At 45.3% G+C, this 18,939-nt stretch overlaps 1 protein-coding gene across 1 annotated transcript in view; it reads left to right on the forward strand.

The window, feature by feature from the left end:
- kdrl (kinase insert domain receptor like) overlaps positions 1 to 18,939 on the forward strand; it is a 262,118-nt gene that overhangs the window by 71,490 nt on the left and 171,689 nt on the right. The window contains exon 4 of the mRNA XM_070882714.1: positions 12,809 to 12,936. Within this exon, the coding sequence (XP_070738815.1) occupies positions 12,809 to 12,936 (128 nt within the window). The remainder of the gene's footprint in view (positions 1 to 12,808; positions 12,937 to 18,939) is intronic.

Genomic DNA, 18,939 nt, shown 5'->3' on the forward strand with positions numbered 1-18,939 from the left:
ATAAAAGCTCAAACAGCACAATACTCCAGAATCCAATATACAAGACCACACAGATTGAAACTGCCCTCTTTATTTACTCGGAAAGCTTAAATTTTTAGGCTGATGGACTTGAAATGTTAAGTTGACATTACATGTGTGTGTTTGGGTGAAAGGGATTGCATGAAATGGATAGTTATCTCTGAAACTCAGAAGACCACTGTACACATACTGTGCTAAAAATGACCCATAAATATTTGGGATTTGACTTCATTATCAAAGACAATTAAAAATTAATACCAATTGCTGAAAAGATCCTCTGCAGCTATCTGAAACTGAATCCAGTGCCCTAAATGCTCAGCTCTAATCCAGGTATTATATGTTTAGCACACACAAGTTGTTTTTGCTGTTTTTCGTTGTTTTCTTCTGCCTCCTGACTCTTGGCTTGAATTCTACCTTTGACATATCCAGTGCACGTACCAGGCTAGTGTGAGTTCAGGTGCATTAAATAATATCAACTCTTTTTCAGTCTAATGTAAAATGCCTCAATGTAAAATTCAGAAATTGTTTTTGAATGGAAAATGCTTACATTAATATGGACAAAAATAAGGAGTAAGAATAAAAAAAGTTGAAGAAAGCAAAAGAGAGGGGAAAAGAACCAGTAGTGTAAGTGTTCATCTTTAACCCTCTTGGCATGTAAAACTCTGTGCAGGGAGCATTGGATTGATTTATGACGCCATAACGGAGGGTATTCCCTAACAGGTGATAAACATTGGATGATAATTGAGAGTTCCCGTGTTTCATTCTTGCACATATGGTGCAGGAATGCACAGGAATGAAAACAAGTACAATACAAATTGCAAAAGAAACATTATGTGGTTTTGTTCATCAAGAAAACAACAACAACGTGCATTTATATAGCGCCTTTAGCGTAGTAATAAATAAGATAAGAAATAGGAGCAGGAGTACGCCATTTGGCCCCTCGAGCCTGCTTCGCCATTCAATAAGATCATGGCTGATCTGATCATGGATGATCTGATCATGGACTCAGCTTCACTTCCCTTCCCGCTCCCCATAACCCTTTATTCCCTCATCGCTCAAAAATCTGTCTATCTCTGCCTTAAATATATTCAATAATCCAGCCTCCACAGATCACTGGGGCAGAGAATTCCACAGATTTACAACCGTCTGAGCGAAGAAATTCCTCCTTATCTCAGTTTTGAATGGGTGGCCCCTTATTCTGAAACTATGCCTCATAGTTCTAGATTCCCCTATGAGTGAAAATATCCTCTCTGCATCTACCTTGTCGAGCCCCCTCATTATCTTATATATTTCAATAAGATTACCTCTCATTCTTCTAAACTCCAATGAGTATAGGCCCAACTTACCCAACCTATCTTGATAAGTCAACCGCCTCATCTCCGGAATCAACCTAGTGAACCTTCTCTGAACTGCCTCCAATGCATCCTTTCTTAAATAAGGAGATGAAAACTGTACGCAGTACTCGAGGTGTGGTCTCACCAATACTCTGTACAGTTGTAGCAGGACTTCTCTGCTTTTATGCTCGATCCCCCCTTGCAATAAATGCCAACATTCCATTTGCCTTCCTGATTACTTGCTGTACCTGCATACTAACTTTTTGTGTTTCATGCACAAGGATCTTTGTAATGCAGCATTTTGTAATTTTTCTTCATTTAAATAGTAATTTGCTTTTTTATTTTTTCTGCCAAAGTGGATAACCTCACATTTTCCCACATTATACTTCATCTACCAAATCTTTGCCCACTCACTTAGCCTGTCTATATCCCTTTGCAGATTTTTTTGTGTCCTCCTCAAAACTTGTTTTCCCACCCATCTTTGTATTATCAGCAAACTCGGTCCCTTCATCCAAATCATTAATATAGATTGTAAATAGTTGAGGCCCCAGCACTGATCCCTGTGGCACCTCACTAGTTACTGTTTGCCAACCGTAAAATGACACATTTATCCTGATTCTCTGCTTTCTGTTTGTTAGCCAATTCTCTATCCATGCTACTATATTACCCCCAAACCCGTAAACTTTTATTTTGTACAGTAACCTTTTATGTGGCACCTTATCAAATGCTTTCTGGAAATCCAAATACACCACATCCACTGGTTCCCCCTTATCCACCCTGCTCGTTACATCCTCAAAGAACTCCAGCAAATTTGTCAAACAATATTTCCCTTTCATAAAACCATGCTGTCTCTGCTTGACTGAATTATGCTTTTCCAAATTCTCGCTACTGTTCCCTTAATAATGGACTCCAGCATTTTCCCAACAACAGATGTTAGGCTAACTGGTCTATAGTTTCCTGCTTTCTGTCTGCCTCCTTTTTTAAATAGGAGCATTACATTTGAAGTTTTCCAATCCGCTGGGACCTCCCCAGAATCCAGAGAATTTTGGTTGATCACAACCAAGGCATCTACTATCTCTGCAGCCATCAGGTCCAGGGGACTTGTCCACTCTTAGTCCAATTATTTTACCAAGTACTACTTCTAAGTGATAGCGATAGTTTTAAGTTCCCCCCTCCCTATAGCCTCTTGATTATCCATTATTGGGATGTTTTTAGTGTCTTCTACCGTGAAGATTGATACAAAATATTTATTCAAAGTCTCTGTCATTTCCCTGTTCCCCATTATTAATTCCCTAATCTCATTCTCTAGGGGACCAACATTTACTTTAGCTACTCTCTTCCTTTTTATATACCTGTAGAAACTCTCATTATCTGTTTTTATATTTCTTGCTAGCTTACTTTCATAATCTATCTTCCCTCTCTTTAGAATTTTTTTAGTTGTTCTTTGCTGGTTTTTAAAAGTTTCCCAATCCTCTGGCCTCCCACTAATCTTGGCTGGTTTGTGTGCAATTGTTTTCAATTTGATACCATGCTTTATTTCCTTAGTTAGCTATGTATTTCCTTAGTTAGCTATGGATAGTTATCCCTTCTCTTAAAGTCTTAACTTCTCATTGGAATATATTTTTGTTGAGAGTTATGAAATAGCTCATTAAATTTCCACCACTTCTCATCAACCGTCGCACACTTTAATCTATTTTCCCAGTCCACTGAACCTTCATACTTTTGTAGTCTTCTTTATTTAAGCTCAGGACACTGGTTTGCGATCCAACTATCACACCCTCCAACTGAATTTAAAATCAACCATGCTTTGATCACTCTTTCCTAGAGGATCCTTTACTAGGAGATCATTTATTAATCCTGTCTCATTACACAGTACCAGATCGAAGATAGCCTGCTCCCTGTTTGGTTCTGCAATATACTGTTCAAGGAATCTATCCCGGATACACTGTATAAACTCTTCCTCAAGGCTACTGTCATGAATTTAACCATCTTGCAATGACATAGTCATGTAACTGTAACTCATGTACACTGTACCTGTACCCTAGAAATGCACACCCTGACCACAGGGGGTGAACTTGCGGGAGACACTCCTCACCTGGGTTTCCAGGTATAAATTGGGAGGTCCCACCCAGGGTCAGTCTCCTTGGTCCTGGCATAAAGGTGAAGGTCACAGAGTGACCGTGTCTGATATATCTATGCCTCGTTTGAGTTTGTAGGACGGTGCAGGGACACTACATTTGGTGACGAGAAATGGGAATCACCGAACCACGGGGATGGCCACCGGTGGCACAGAGGAATGTTACTGTGTGGGTGAGGACTGGGACGACTTTGTGGAAAGATTCCAGCAGAGTTTTGTCACAAAGGATTGGCTGGAAGAGACAGCGGCTGACAAGCGGAGGGCGCATCGACTGACCAGCTGCGGACCACAGACGTATGCGCTGATGAAAGACCTGCTCGCACTCCAAAAGCCGGCGGACAAGTCCTTTGAAGAGCTCAGCCAGCTGATCAGTGAGCATCTCAAGCCGGCGAGTAGCGTACACTTGGCCCGGCACCGGTTCTACTCTCACCGGCGTCGGGATGGACAAAACGTCTCAGTCTTCGTGGCGGAACTACGGCGCTTGGCCAGTCTCTGTAAGTTCTCCGATGCCTGCAGGGGGGAGATGTTAAAGGACTTTTTCATCAAGAACATTAATCATGCCGGCGTTTTCAGGAAGCTCATAAAGACTAAGGAATTGACTTTAGAAGGGGCGGTATTGATAGCTCACACCTTCATGGCAGGGGAAGAGGAGACCAAGCTAATTTACGTGCGCAGCCCTGGTCCAAACATGGCGACAGACCAGGGAGTTAACATGGTGAATGCGGCTCGGGACCCCGCAGGCAGGCAAGGGCATTTCGAAACCGCCCAGGCAGCAACAGGCTCTCGGGTGGGCCCGCAACAAGGACAATGGAAAGGGGATCGGCAATTCACGCCAGCTCGAGGAACAATGCGTCCTGCGATGGGACCATTAACACCCACCATCAGAGTGCTTAGAAACAACCAAATGGGCAATCAGAGAGGAATGCCTGGTAATAGTACTTTTGTTAACAGTAATCTCAATCTCAGCTCATGCTGGAGGTACGGGGGTAGACACACTGCGAAAAGCTGCAGGTTGCAGCAATATACCTGTAGGATTTGTAATGTCAGTGGACACTTGGCCAGGATGTGCAAAAAGGCAGTAGCGAGGCTAATCTGCGAGATAAAGGAACCAGACGAGGGGTCTGCAATGCAGGATGAGGCATGGGGTAAAGCCATAGATGCTGAAGTTCAGCGGGTTCATGTGGCTGATGTCCACAGCTCATACACTAAAACGCCACCCATGATGATGAAAGTCTTACTGAATGGCATCCCGGTGCACATGGAGTTGCATACAGGAGCCAGCCGGTCCCTCATGAGCGCCCGACAATTTAGAGAGACTATGGCCACACAGAGCTAGCAGGCTCAAACTGGAACGCATTGAGACGCAGCTACGGACGTACACCAAAGAGATCATCCCAGTGCTGGGCAATGCAAACTTGGTGGTAACAAATAATGGATTACAGAACCGGCTGCCACTCTGGTTCGTTCCGGGAAATGGCCCCGCGCTTTTGGGGAGGAGTTGGCTAGCTGAGATGAATTGGAAATGGGGGGATGTGCACGCCATTTCATCCGTGGAGCGAAGTTTATGCTCACAGGTCCTGCAAAAATTCGGGTCACTGTTTCAACCTGGTGTCGGAACGTTCAAGGGCACTAAAGTAGTGATACGCATCACTCCGGATGCCAGACCAGTGCACCACAAAGCCAGAGCGGTGCCGTATGTGATGCATGAAAAAATTGAACTGGACAGGCTGCTCAGAGAGGGCATAATTTTGGTCGTTGAATTCAGCGACTGGGCAAGTCCCATCGTTCCCGTCCTCAAAGCAGATGGCTCGGTTAGGATTTGTGGCGACTACAAATCCACCATCAATCGAGTAAAGCTGCAAAACCAATACCCGTTCCCGAGAGCGGAGGACCTTTTTGCCACACTGGCAGGTGGCAAGCTGTTCACAAAGTTGGACCTCACTTCGGCCTACATGACTCAGGAACTGGCTGAAGAATCCAAGCTTCTGACCACCATCCCGACACATAAGGGATTATTTGATTATTTGTCTACAACAGGTGTCCATTTGGCATTCGTTCGGCAGCAGCCATCTTTCAGAGAAACATGGAAAGCATGCTCAAATCCATTCCTGGAACGATCGTATTCCAAGACGACATTCTCACAACGGGTCGAGACACCGAGGAATACCTCCGCAACCTGAAGGAGGTGCTACACCGACTGGACCGGGTAGGTTTGCAGCTGAAAAAGGCCAACTGTGTGTTTTTGGCCCCAGAGGTCGAGTTTTTGGACAGGTGGGTTGCCACAGACAGGATCCGGCCTACCGAATCCAAAACGGAGGTGATCCGACGGGCGCCCAGGCCGGGTAACACGTCGGAATTGCGATCATTCCTGAGACTTTTGAACTATTTTGGGAACTTACTGCTGAACTTAAGCACATTGTTGGAGCCATTACACATGCTCCTGCGTAAAGGTTGTGAATGGTTTTGGGGGGACTGTCAAAGAACGGGCTTTCAATAAGGCCAGGAACCTGCTGTGTTCCAACAAACTGTTGACTTTGTATGACCCCTGTAAAAAACTGGTCTTAACGAGCGATGCGTCATCCTACGGGGTTGGATGTGTGTTGCAGCAGGGTAACGATGATGGCTGACTCCAACCAGTGGCTTACATCTCCAGGTTGCTCTCCCAGGCAGAGCGTGGATACGGCATGGTCGAGAAGGAAGCACTCGCGTGTGTTTACGGTGTGAAAAAGATGTACCAGTACCTTTTTGGTAGACAGTTCGAGCTAGAGACAGACCACAAGCCGTTAACATCCTTGTTGTCCGACAGCAAGGCTGTCAATGCCAATGCATCAGCTCGCATACAGCGCTGGGCCCTCACGCTGGCTGCGTATGACTACACCATACGGCACTGGCCAGGCACCGAAAATTGCGCTGAAGGGCTCAGCAAGCTCCCACTGGCCACCACCGAGGGGGCGTCGGAGCAGAGCGCCGAGATGGTCATGGCCGTCACAGCCCACCAGATCAATCTCTGGACCAACAGAGACTCCCTCCTATCCATGATAAAGAAATGTGTCCTGACTGGGGATTGGGCGCCTGCACACAGGGCGTGCCCCGAGGAAGTCAGACCGTTTCAGAGACGAATGGATGAGCTCTCCATCCAAGCCTGCTATGGGGCAGCTGGGTAGTCATGCCCCAGAAAGGAAGGGAAGCGTTCATCAGGGAACTCCACAGCGAGCACCCTGGCATCGTGTTAATGAAGGCCATTGCCCGGTCACATGTATGGTGGCTGGGGATTGACTCAGACCTGGAACACAGGGTTCGCAGGTGCACGACGTGTGCCCAGCTGGGCAATGACCCCAGGGGGCCCCACTCAGCCCGTGGCCCTGGCCCACCAGACCATGGTCACATATTCACGTAGACTATGCGGGCCCGTTCATGGGGAAAATGTTCCTGATCGTTGTCGATGCATACTCGAAGTGGATCGAGTGCATCATATTGAACTCGTGCACGACATCCATCACTGTGGAGAGTCTGCGTACGGTTTTCACGACCCACAGCTTGCCGGACATCCTGGTCAGCGACAATGGCCCATGTTTCACTAGCCATGAATTCCAGGAGTTCATGTCGGGCAATAATATCAAACACGTCCGGACAGCGCCGTTCAAGCCGGCTTCCAATGGCCAGGCGGAACGGGCGGTCCAAGTCATGAAGCAGGGCATGCTACGCATCCAAGGACCCTCCCTTCAGTCCCGCCTATCATACCTCCTGCTGGCCTACAGGTCCTGCCCGCACTCGCTCACGGGAGTCCCGCCGGCGGAACTCCTCATGAAACGCACGCTCAAGACGCGGCTGTCCCTCATTCACTCAGCCCTGGCAGACGTTGTTGAGGGCAAGCGCCAGTCCCAAACCGAGCTCCATATCGTAACTCAAGGGGGAGGTGTATAGAAATAGATGACCCGGTATTTGTTCTTAACCATGCTTTGGGACCCAAGTGGCTTGAGGGCACTGTAATTGACAAAGAAGAAAACAGGATCATGGTGGTCAGACTAAACAATGGGCAGATATGCCGCAACCACTTGGACCAAGTAAAGAAAAGGTTCAGCATAGACACGGAGGAACCTGAAGAAGAGCATGAGATGGCACCCACACCACTGCCAGTGGACGCGCAACAAAGACAGTCCTCAGCATGCACAGTCCCTGCGACCAGCCCGGACAGGCCGGAATCACCTCAAGTGACAGAGACCCGTGCCGAGGCTCAGCCACCAGAGCCACAACTGCGGCATTCCACGAGAGAGCGTCGACCGCCCGACAGACTTAACCTCTGAAACAAAAAGACTTAAGGAGGGAGGTGATGTCATGTATTTAACCATCTTGCAATGACATAGTCATGTAACTGTAACTCATGTACACTGTACCTGTACCCTAGAAATGCACAACCTGACCACAGGGGGTGAACTTGCGGGAGACACTCCTCACCTGGGTTTCCAGGTGTAAAAGGGGAGGTCCCACCCAGGGTCAGTCTCCTTTGTCCTGGCAATAAAGGTGAAGGTCATAGAGTGACCGTGTCTAATATATCTATGCCTTGTGTAAGTTTGTAATAAGGTGCAGGAACACTACAGCTACCTTGGCCAATTTGATTTGCCCATTCAATATGAAGATTAACATCGGCCATAATTATTGCCGTTCCTTGTTTACAAGCCTCCATTATTTCTTGGTTTATACTCCGTCCAACAGTGTAGCTACTATTAGGGGGCCTATAGACAACGCCCACCAGTGACTTTGTCCCCTTATTATTCCTGATCTCCACCCAAACTGATTCTACATCTTGATCTTCTGAGCCAATATCAATTCTCACTACCGCACTGATCCCATCCTTTATTAACAGAGCTCTCCCACCTTCTTTTCCTTTCTGTCTATCCTTCTGAATTGTCAAATGCCCCTGAATATTTAGTTCCCAGCCCTGGTCACCTTGCAACCACATCTCTGTAATGGCTATCAGATCATACCCATTTGTATCTAGGCGCTTCACAGGAGCGTTGTCAAACAAAATTTCACATGGAGCCACCTAAGGACATAATAGGACAGGAAAGAGGTAGGTTTTAAGGAGTGTTTTAAAGGAGGAGAGGGAGATAGGGAGGAGGAGAGATTTAGGGAGGGTCTCGTCAGGTAGGCAAGGAGAGAAAAGAAAAGGAGAGGAACACAAATACAAAAATAAACAATAGCCGGCTGTACTATGAGATGACATCTCAGTTTGCAAGATTTTGTCATGAAAATTCTGATGGGTAACCAAGAACATGGATAATTCGATTGTGGGAAATGGAGGTTTCATTGAAAAAAGAAGAGGTGCGTTTCATTATTTTATCACCAAGTCGAAGTGATTAGAGTGCAAACCTGGTCGCACTTACCACTTTTGATGTGTTTTCACCGCCGCTGTGGATGAGATGGCCTCCTGCGCAAAATTCAGCTCTTTGGCATTTTTCTGGAGCGGACCAGTAGTCGATCATAATGGGGCCAGAAGTGTGGCATTGGGCACAGTAGAGGGGCGGAAGTGGAAGCAGGACTGGGTCTCCGCCGCTGTCAGTCATCAACCTGGCGCTGATGATGTCATGACGCGTGTGCGTCACCACGTCTCTCCCCTTCACGTAAAGAGAAGAGCCGCTGTGAGTGCCGCAATTATTTTAGTTAGTTCCACTGGGCCACCGGGGAGGATTTTGGCTGCGCTAGCCCCTCGCGAGGGGGCATAATTGTCAGGTCGACCTGACAGTCAGCCGACAAAAAAAATAAAGTGGCGGCTGCGGCAATGCGCCTTCCCCTTGAATGGCTGGCGCACAGCCACGCTGCACACACTGAAAACACAGTGCACCGACAGAAGAAGCTGTCGGGGGCACCGCTCCGCGGCCCGAAGATTTTTGTCACTGAATTTCGATGGAGGTGCGGGAGATTAGTGATGCACTCTTTGATGAAGTACTTAGGAGGGTTAGGCAGCAGTGGGACAGAAGTAGGGACCGCCAAAAAATCAACTCGGTGAATTTCTCTGGCGGCGGCCATTCAACTGCAAATCTGCGGCCACTCAACTCCGCCGCTTGGCTGCCACTTTCCGATGGTAAGAGGCTTTTTCAGGAGGCTGAATTTCGGCCCCATTATATCTAAACAATGATTCCTCTTTGCCTTTCTACTATCTCCCTACCTATGTACCACCCCCATTGACCCCCATTGGCTCGAGGGGCTAGATGGCCTACTCCTGTTCCTAATTCTTATGTTCTTATGTTCTTATGTTCTTATGAGACCATACTGTTAGGTGGTTTCCAGGCCTTTCTCAGTACTGCTCTGACACAAGCTTTGCAATTCCAGAAGTGAGGGATTAACAACATGAATCTGTATCCCATAATAATGCAATATGTTATAACTCCATCAGGCTTCAGCAGCCCATATAGAAATTCAATGTAACTCTTAGTGGGCTAAAAAATAAATAAATGTATATACACACAACTTTCTTCACACATGTTTCTGATTAAATATAAAAATAGAATGGCCATTCCTATTTTCAATTCCCTCTATGAAAACAAATTCTCAAAACAAATGTTAAGTAAGATCATAATCTCTCAAAGTCATTTAACGTGCCTGTGGTTTTTCTATGAATTAAGATGTGCGTCACTGAATCCATTGGACATCAGGCTACATTGAGCTGTTGTCTTCCGAACCATACATCTGTTTTCTCTGGTGACAAGTCATGTGATAGTGGCTTTGCTTAAAGTAACCATTGCTCGCCAATCAACCATGGATAGTAAGGAGGAACCAAAATATTCTTTATGCCATCACAAACCAGTCAAATTGGAATAAACCACCTTTGCTGAATTCACCATCTTTTTTGTTATGTATGTAACCCTTGACAACCTGCATCATAACACCACCAGAGGGCCTACCTGTTGGAGTCCCAAAGGATCCCAGCATCCCTTGGGAGCACTATATATAAGCAGGCCTCCCATGCTGTACCAGCACTCTGGAGTTTAATTAAAGGAGCTAAGGTCACACTTACTCATTGCATACAGTACTCAGTTGTATCACTTTATTATGAGCATAATATTTTTCACTACAGTTTTTTTCAGCCTAAGGTATGGCACATACCTCACATGGTTAAATTGTATAATACCATTAAAGACCAGCGGCATTATTGTGTGGGTGAAGGGACCTCTTAAATATTTTAAATGGCTATTGTTTTGTGAATATGGGGTTTTCCATCCATGCGCCCCTATGGTGCATTTTCATACTTGAAAGCAAAGGCGATCAAGGAAGATATGCTACGGAGATGAGCTGAGACTAGAAATGGACTTCCCACACCCTCGGATATGCCACCAACCTTGGCTGCAGGTGACACATCACCCTGCCAATGACTGAGGGGAACTGTATGTACAGTTCAGCACATAGACTGCTGCAGAACTGTGCCATCTGCTGTAAGGAGACCTGAAACCGAATTCCACTGTAAGTGCAACATTGCCAGTGGCAGCCAACTGTCTCCCTCAACTGTCATGCCTCTGCCCCCTTTCAACATAGCTACAGATGTGTCAAACAAGGTGCATTGTTCAGCAGGGGCAGTACTTACAGCTACTTTCCCACAAAATACAAACAGTATGACAGTTGATGACAATGCTGCATTTCAGAAACTGCAGGAACGTTCATTGATGGTATCCATGTAGCTATCCTGAAGTCCTTCCTATGTCAGTAACTGTGCATGGTGGAATGGTGTGCTGCAGAATTTATTGCGTTAAGCATCATTAATATTTCAGTACAACAACAGTTCCAAATGTAACTTGTATTCTATATGTGTGTTGCTGTATGGCCGTGAACTGGAATGAAGCTGTCCAAACCCAGTTCACAAAGAGTCAATGGAGAGGAGAGGCTTTGATTCCAGGATACTGGGATGGAATTATACCCAACTTATGCCCACTGTGCTAAACATTCAAAGGATGTGAGGTTGAATGACAGCTTTGAAGGGTCGAGCAGCAAAAGAATAACAGCTTTTGAGAACTTACTGTGTGGTGTGCATAATCGGGTTAGGTACTTAATATAGGTATCTGCTGGGTCCAACTATATTGGCACCTTTCATCAGGTCTGTCATGTTTGCAGCCAGATCCACTTGGTGTTATAACTAGCAATCATACTTTCAACTGTTTCCTACTCGGTGCTTCAGATGACTCTTCTCTGGGAAAGTACTCTTAAGTATCAAGCAGGGCAACTCATCTTTGTCTCGCTTCAAGCATCAACACTTCAAAGGCACCACCTGCAAATATTTTCCATTCATGAGAAAAAGTGAATGTTCCCCCTCAGTTCATATAAATGGAATTTAATTCACAGGGTTTATTGACTTGGATTTCAGAACCGTTTTTTTATTATTTATTCAATGTATTTTATTTGCTGTGAAGGAAAATCTTAAATGTGTTTTTTGCTGCAGTTGTCTCATAACTGTCTTCGCAACCGACTGAGATTGCTTCAGAATAAAATCCATTTGATCTATAACTTTCGGACTTGCACAAATTCTGTTTTTCAGTGCAAAATGCAAACAAACGGTGCTGATTCCAGACACCCCGCAGGGATGCTGCATGCAAAGGAATTATAAGGGGAAGATAGAGCTACAACACTGTCACCCCAATCCCCTGATTCACGGCCCCTACAAGCACAACCTCCATTGGAAGCACGGGATAATGCAATTAGTCCTATGGTTTAAAGTAATTCAAAGACCCCGAACACTCAGCATCATTATAATGCAAAATGCGTTAGTTCACTGTGTTTGCAGCCTTGTGATTGTTATACTTGATGTAGGTGAAGTTGTGCTCTCACTTTTCTTGTCTCTGCACTTTCTATCAAATTCTATGGTCTGTCAGCTGCAGTTCCATTTTTAAATCCAAAGCTTTAGTTTCATTAATAAATTCGCTGTGGGAGGAAGCAAAAGAAAAATCAGTGGACAAATTTAAATCACCACAGCGGAGAAGGGGCCAGATCGGAACATCTAGTGTGAACAGCCTTGAAAAGTGTATCAGGCTATGTCCTGGCCATTGTTCCCACACTGGGAGCTTACATTGCAGAGCTTCTACCCCATGCGGTAAGGTGATAGTTCATCCAATACATCCTGCATGTGAATACAGGGATCAGGTCAGAATTTTAAAACTTGCAAAGGAGATTCAGCACTTCAGGGGTTAAATCCTCTTTCAGAAAACAGTGACAATATTGACCGCACTTGTGCTGGAATCTTTGAGGAAACATCTGTGTCTTTAAAATATTATAAATTATTGCCTAGTGTAAAACTAACGTGTGTTTTGTCTGTGTGCTTTTTTTAAAACAAAAGATCATCAAAGTCCATTTGTGCAGCCCAATCCAAACAACCCAGATCTGATAAAATGGGATGGAAGCAGTGAGCTTGTAGTGATCCCCTGCCGAGTCACAGCGCCAAGCCTACAGGTCACCCTGTGGACGGTAAGAGACTTCAAAGAAAAGTTGTTGTAACTGCTTCAGATCTGCAACAAACAAGTTATATAACGTAAAATGTGCTTCCAAGAAATGCTAAATAAAAACAGAAAAGGCTGGAAATATAAAGTAGGTCTGCCAGCATCTAAAAGAGAGAAAATAGGATAGCATTTAACGTGTCGACCAAATCATTATCTGCCTTTTCTCTTTCCAGATCCAGACTGACCTACTGTGTAATTTGGGCATTTTCTGATTTCATTCCAGATTTCCACAGCTGGCGGTTTTTTTATCTTCAAGAAATGTTCATTTTGTCACTAGCAAGTGTTAGTAGGCACATGCTTTTGCTATGTGATTGCTCTCTGAATACTATCCAGAAGTATATAACAAACTGCCAGAAATAGTAGGACTCTGATAACTTTGTGGGTCAATGTTCGTGAGGCGCATGACGATTCCATGGTTCAATTCTTGCTCTGTGCTAACAACTGATCTTAGCCTTGGCGGTGTTAGTAGTGCTACAATCAAGCATGCTCACTCTACTGAGTCTGGCAGCGCAGGAGTCTTGGGCAGAAAATTGTCATTTCATACATGTATTAACTTTGCCGAAGATTTCTCTTGGTTTGTCTGCCTGAAGAATGGGAGAAAGCTGTTCTGGAAGCAGGCGCTACCATCCACAATAATAACAAGAGCCTTCTATTAAATGTTTGGCCCTGTGGTTTTAATGCGGAACATTCACTTCCACTATGAATGGTGGGATTTTTCTGCTTCCATAGCTGTATTTTGCCTCAACTTGTTCTAGAGCAAGAGAAAGCGCTTACAAATCCCTCAGCCAGGTGAGTTGTGAAGAGAGGAAGAGAAATACAAAAAAGGGAGACAAAGAAAGAAAACAGAAAAAAATAATGAGAAAAGAGGGTCAGAAAAAGGAGAGATACATTCATATCATATAGGCATCCTCTGTGGTCCATGTTATGGATACAACCTGGTACTTTCATTCATGTTTATAGTTTTATCACAGGTACACAGCTAATGACTAAAAAATATACACCTCGATTAGTCCAATATCGACAGCTGTGGCTACAATCGGCCTCAGCACCCTTGACTAGAGAGAGGAATAAACAGCTAGGGTCCCCACTCCAACTGCTACCCAGTTACCCCAGCTGGAAAGTGTGCGTGTAAACATTAGTTGAGAACAGGATTGGGCTTGGCTACAATGCCTTCCACAGTCAAATAATCTATCTGCACGCACTGTCTAGGCTCAAGCACCAAGAAGTGGTGGACTGCTGATGCCCATGATACTATGGGCTCAATTTTCCCCAATTATCTGCGGCGTTTTTTTGGCGTGCACCGTTTTTTTGGGAGTAAATTCAAATCTCCAAGTGTCCTCAAAGTTTCTGCGCTAGCGTAATTCACTTAGGTAGGATTTCTTTTAGGCTACGATTTTTTTTACCTCATTGGGGGTGTAACCTGCCACCCGGGCCAATTCTGGTCATTTAAGCAAGTTTGGCCAGCTCCAATTTACTCCAATTTTTCGTAGGACGGCATATGTGACCACTCTGCTAAAACCTTCTGGGCAGTTAAAAAAATCTGCGTAGGTAAAAGAATCAGCACAAGCAGATGCAGTTCCACGGCCCAGACAGCAGCAACAGAGAGGGAGAGAGGGGGGAGAGGAGAGAGGGAGGAGAGGAGAGAGGGAGGAGAGGAGAGAAAGGCGGGGAGTGGGGGGAGGCCTTTCGGTCTAGGTTAGGAGCGGCACCCGGCACCAAGAGGGGAGGAGAAGTGGCATAAACACTAATAATTTAATGCTGGTAAGCTGCTGCAATGTACAAGGTGCTTGTGCAGCTTGCTGTGAGCTGGCCAGAATGTGTGGTATGTTTCACTTTCCAGCTTCAGCCCGCAGTGTGTCCCTCGTTACCCTGGCAACCCGATCTTTTTGACGCAGATCTTAGGCTCTACCCACAAAGCTAAAGAACAGGCTGGGCGGCGCCAAAATCAACAATTCAAACGGGGAAAGTTGGATGATTTTTTTTTTTTGCGCAGTTGGGCCCCAAAAAAATGGACGTAACTCTTCAAGTATGCCAAAAAATGGCATTGGGGAAAATTGAGCCCTATATCCCAGCATGTCATCATATTTAGGACAGGAGTGAAGAAAGTGGAGGCAAAAGAGAAAAATAGCAATACAATGCAAAATTTGCATTGGGGAAAATTAGGGGGGAGAAATTGGGCTAATTTGCACCTCTTACTTCACCCAGGCATGGTGTTGATAACAACTCCCGCTAAATTACGCGGGAGTTTCGGTGGAGGCGGTATCCGGTAGCTCCCCGCTCCGCTGCGCCGGCAGAGACGACGCCAGCACTGTGTGCAGCGACCCGTTTTCACCCCAGAGCAAAAATTGGGTATCGTCCCCTGAAGCTGCACTGGGCAATGCCAGCGACAGCCTTAGGGGGCTCTTACATGGCGGCCGGCCGTTAGTTAAAGGGGAGGTGCCATCCGCGTAAATTTAAAAATCGTCCGCTTTACTCGTCGCGGCCCGTTGCCTCCTTGAACGCAGGGCCCATGCCGCGAACTGGCTGCCCGGCACTCTGCCAGGCTGATGGCACGGCACCCCGCTCCCCGCAGGTCCAGGTATGGCCCCGCAGAGTCTGCAGTTTGGCCCTCCCCTATAATGTGTTATTTTGCACTTGACTTGCTCTCGGGGGCAGTGACCCCAATTTCGCGAGTGGGACAGACTTCCGTGCCTGATGCAGGAACTCCCGTTTCGCAGATGTTACCGCCCCCATACGGGCACTATGCAATTCCCCGCTTCTCTAAGTTGAAAAAATATCTGACTTTATTAATTTATTATGTACATAAAATAGTTGTTAATTCTGATATACATGGAAACATAGGCATGTACAAGACTGGAAGAGACCATTGCAGTTACTACGCCCAATCCGAACGTTTGAAAAATGACATGCACTACTGTATCTGTCATACTGCTTAATCATTACTGCTTAATCACTTTCTCTGCCATATAGCTCTCCAGTTCTCCTTGACTTTGCCAACATTCTTCACCTCCAGTGCCTCCTGAGACAGGCAGAGTGTTCCATATATTCACCATCCTCTGAGCATAGCAGTTAAATTTGAACAGTCTGTTCACTTTCCCTTGTCTGAACTTGAATTCAAACTCTTACTGTAGAGTTTATGATTGTTGCAAACATATTATTAGCTTTCATGCTATCTGTAAGCAATAGAATCTTGAACATATCGATAAGGTCTTCCTTGAGCTTTCTCCTCTCCAGTATAACATTTTCCATTTCTGTAGATTCTCTTCAAAGCCTAAGTCAAAAGAATGGGAGAGCTAGTGATAAAAGATTCGATTATAAGGGGAATAGATAGGCTTTTTTGCGGCTGCAAAGAGACTCCAGGATGGTATGTTGCCTCCCTGGTGCAAGGGTCAAGGATGTCTCTGAGCGGCTGCAGCGCATTTTGGAGGGGGAGGGTGAACAGCCAGCTGTCGTGGTACATATAGGTATCAACGCTATAGGTAAAAAATGGGATGTGGTCCTACAAGCTGAATTTAGGGAGCTAGGAGTTAAATTAAAATGTAGGACCTCAAAGGTAATAATCTCAGGATTGCTACCAGTGCCACGTGCTAGTCAGAGTAGGAACTGCAGGATAGCTCAGATGAATACGTGGCTTGAGGAATGGTGCAAGGGGGAGGGATTCAAATTCCTGGGACATTGGAACCGGTTCTGGGGGAGGTGGGACCAGTACAAACCGGACAGTCTGCACCTGGGTAAGACCCGGAACTGATGTCCTCAGTGAAGTGTTTGCTAGTGCTGTTGGGGAGGGTTTAAACTAAACTGGCAGGGGGATGGGAATCTATGCACGGAGACAGAGGGAAGTAAAAAGGGGGCAGAAGCAAAAGGTAGGAAGGAGACAAGCAAGAGTGGAGGGCAGAGAAATCAAGGCAAAATTCAAAAAGGGCCACATTACAGCAAATTCAAAAAGGAAAAAGAGTGTTAAAAAAACAAGTCTGAAGGCTCTGAGTCTCAATGCGAGGAGCATTCGTAATAAGATGGATGAATTGACTGCGCAGATACCTGTTAACGGGTATGATGTAATTGGGATTACGGAGACATGGCTCCAAAGTAACCAAGGCTGGGAACTCAACACAGACAGAAAGGAAAAGGAGGTGGGGTAGCGTTACTGATGAAAGAGGAGATTAACGCAATAGCAAGGAAGGACATTAGCGTGGATGATGTGGAATCTATATGGATAGTGCTGCGAAATACCAAAGGGTAGAAAAAATCAGTGGGAGTTGTGTACAGACCACCAAACAGTAATAGGGAGGTTGGGGATGGCATCAAACAGGAAATTAGGGTACAGCAGTTATCATGGGTGACTTTAATCTACGTATTGATTGGGCTAAACAAACTGGTAGCAATACTGTGGAGGAGGATTTCCTGGAGTGTATAAGGGATGGTTTTCAAACCAATACGTTGAGGAACCAACTAGAGAGCAGACCATCCTAGACTGGGTCTTGTGTAACGAGAGAGGATTAATTAACAATCTGGTTGTGCGGGGCCCCTTGGGAAAGAGTGACCATAATATGGTAGAATTCTTCATTAAGATGGAGAGTGACACAATTAATTCAGAGACTAGGATCCTGAACTTAAAGAAAGGAAACTTCGATGGTATGAGACGTGAATTGGCTAGGATAGACTGGCGAATGATACTTAAAGGGTCGACGGTCAATAGGCAATGGCAGACATTTAAAGATCACATGGATGAATTACAACAATTGTACATCCCTGTGTGGCGTAAGAATAAAAAAGGGAAGGTTGCTCAACCGTGGCTAACAAGGAAAATTAGGGAAAGTGTTAAATCCAAGGAAGAGGCATATAAATTGGCCAGAAAAAGCAGCAAACCTGAAGACAGGGAGATATTTAGAATTCAGCAGAGGGGGATTAAGGGTTTAATTAGGAGGGGGGAAATAGAGTATGAGAGTAAGCTTGCAGGGAACATAAAAACTGACTGCAAAAGCTTCTATAGATATGTGAGGAGAAAACGATTAGTGAGGACTAATGTAGGTCCCTTGCAGTCAGAATCAGGTGAATTTATAATGGGGAACAAGGAAATGGCAGACAAATTGAACAAATACTTTGGTTCTGTCTTCACTAAGGAAGACACGAATAACCTCCCGAAAATACTAGGGGACCGAGGGTCTAGCGAGAAGGAGGAATTGAGGGAAATCTTTATCAGTTAGGAAATGGTGTTATGGAAATTGAAGGGACTGAAGGCCAATAAATCCCCAGGGCCTGATAGTCTGCATCCCAGAGTACTTAAGGAAGTGGCCCGAGAAATAGTAGATGCAGTGGTGGTCATTTTCCACTATCCATGGACTCTGCATCAGTTCCTATGGATTGGAGGGTAGTTAATGTAACCCCACTTTTTAAAAAAGGAGAGAGAGAGAAAACAGGAAATTATAGACTGGTTAGCCTGACATCAATGGTGGGGAAAATGCTTAAAGATGTAATAATAGCGCATCTGGAAAGCAGTGACAGATCGGTCCAAGCCAGCATGGATTTATGAAAGGGAAATCATGCTTGACAAATCTTCTAGAATTTTTTGAGGATGTAACTAGTAGAGTGGACAAGGGAGAACCAGTGGATGTGGGGTATTTGGACTTTCAAAAGACTTTTGACAAAGTCCTACACAAGAGATTAGTGTGCAAAATTAAGGCACATGGTATTGGGGGTAATGTATTGACGTGGATAGAGAACTGGTTAGCAGGCAGGAAGCAAAGAGTGGGAATAAACGGGTGTTTTTCAGAATGGCAGTAAGTGACTAGTGGGGTGCTGCAGGGTTCAATGCTGGGACCCCAGCTATTTACAATATGTATTAATGATTTAGATGAAGGAATTGAATGTAATATCTCCAAGTTTGCAGATGACACTAAGCTGGGTGGCAGTGTGAGCTGTGAGGAGGATGCTAAGAGGCTGTAGGGGGACTTGGACAGGTTAGGTGAGTGGG

This window comes from Pristiophorus japonicus, chromosome 6 (genome assembly GCF_044704955.1).
Source record: "Pristiophorus japonicus isolate sPriJap1 chromosome 6, sPriJap1.hap1, whole genome shotgun sequence".
Lineage (NCBI taxonomy): Eukaryota > Metazoa > Chordata > Chondrichthyes > Pristiophoridae > Pristiophorus > Pristiophorus japonicus.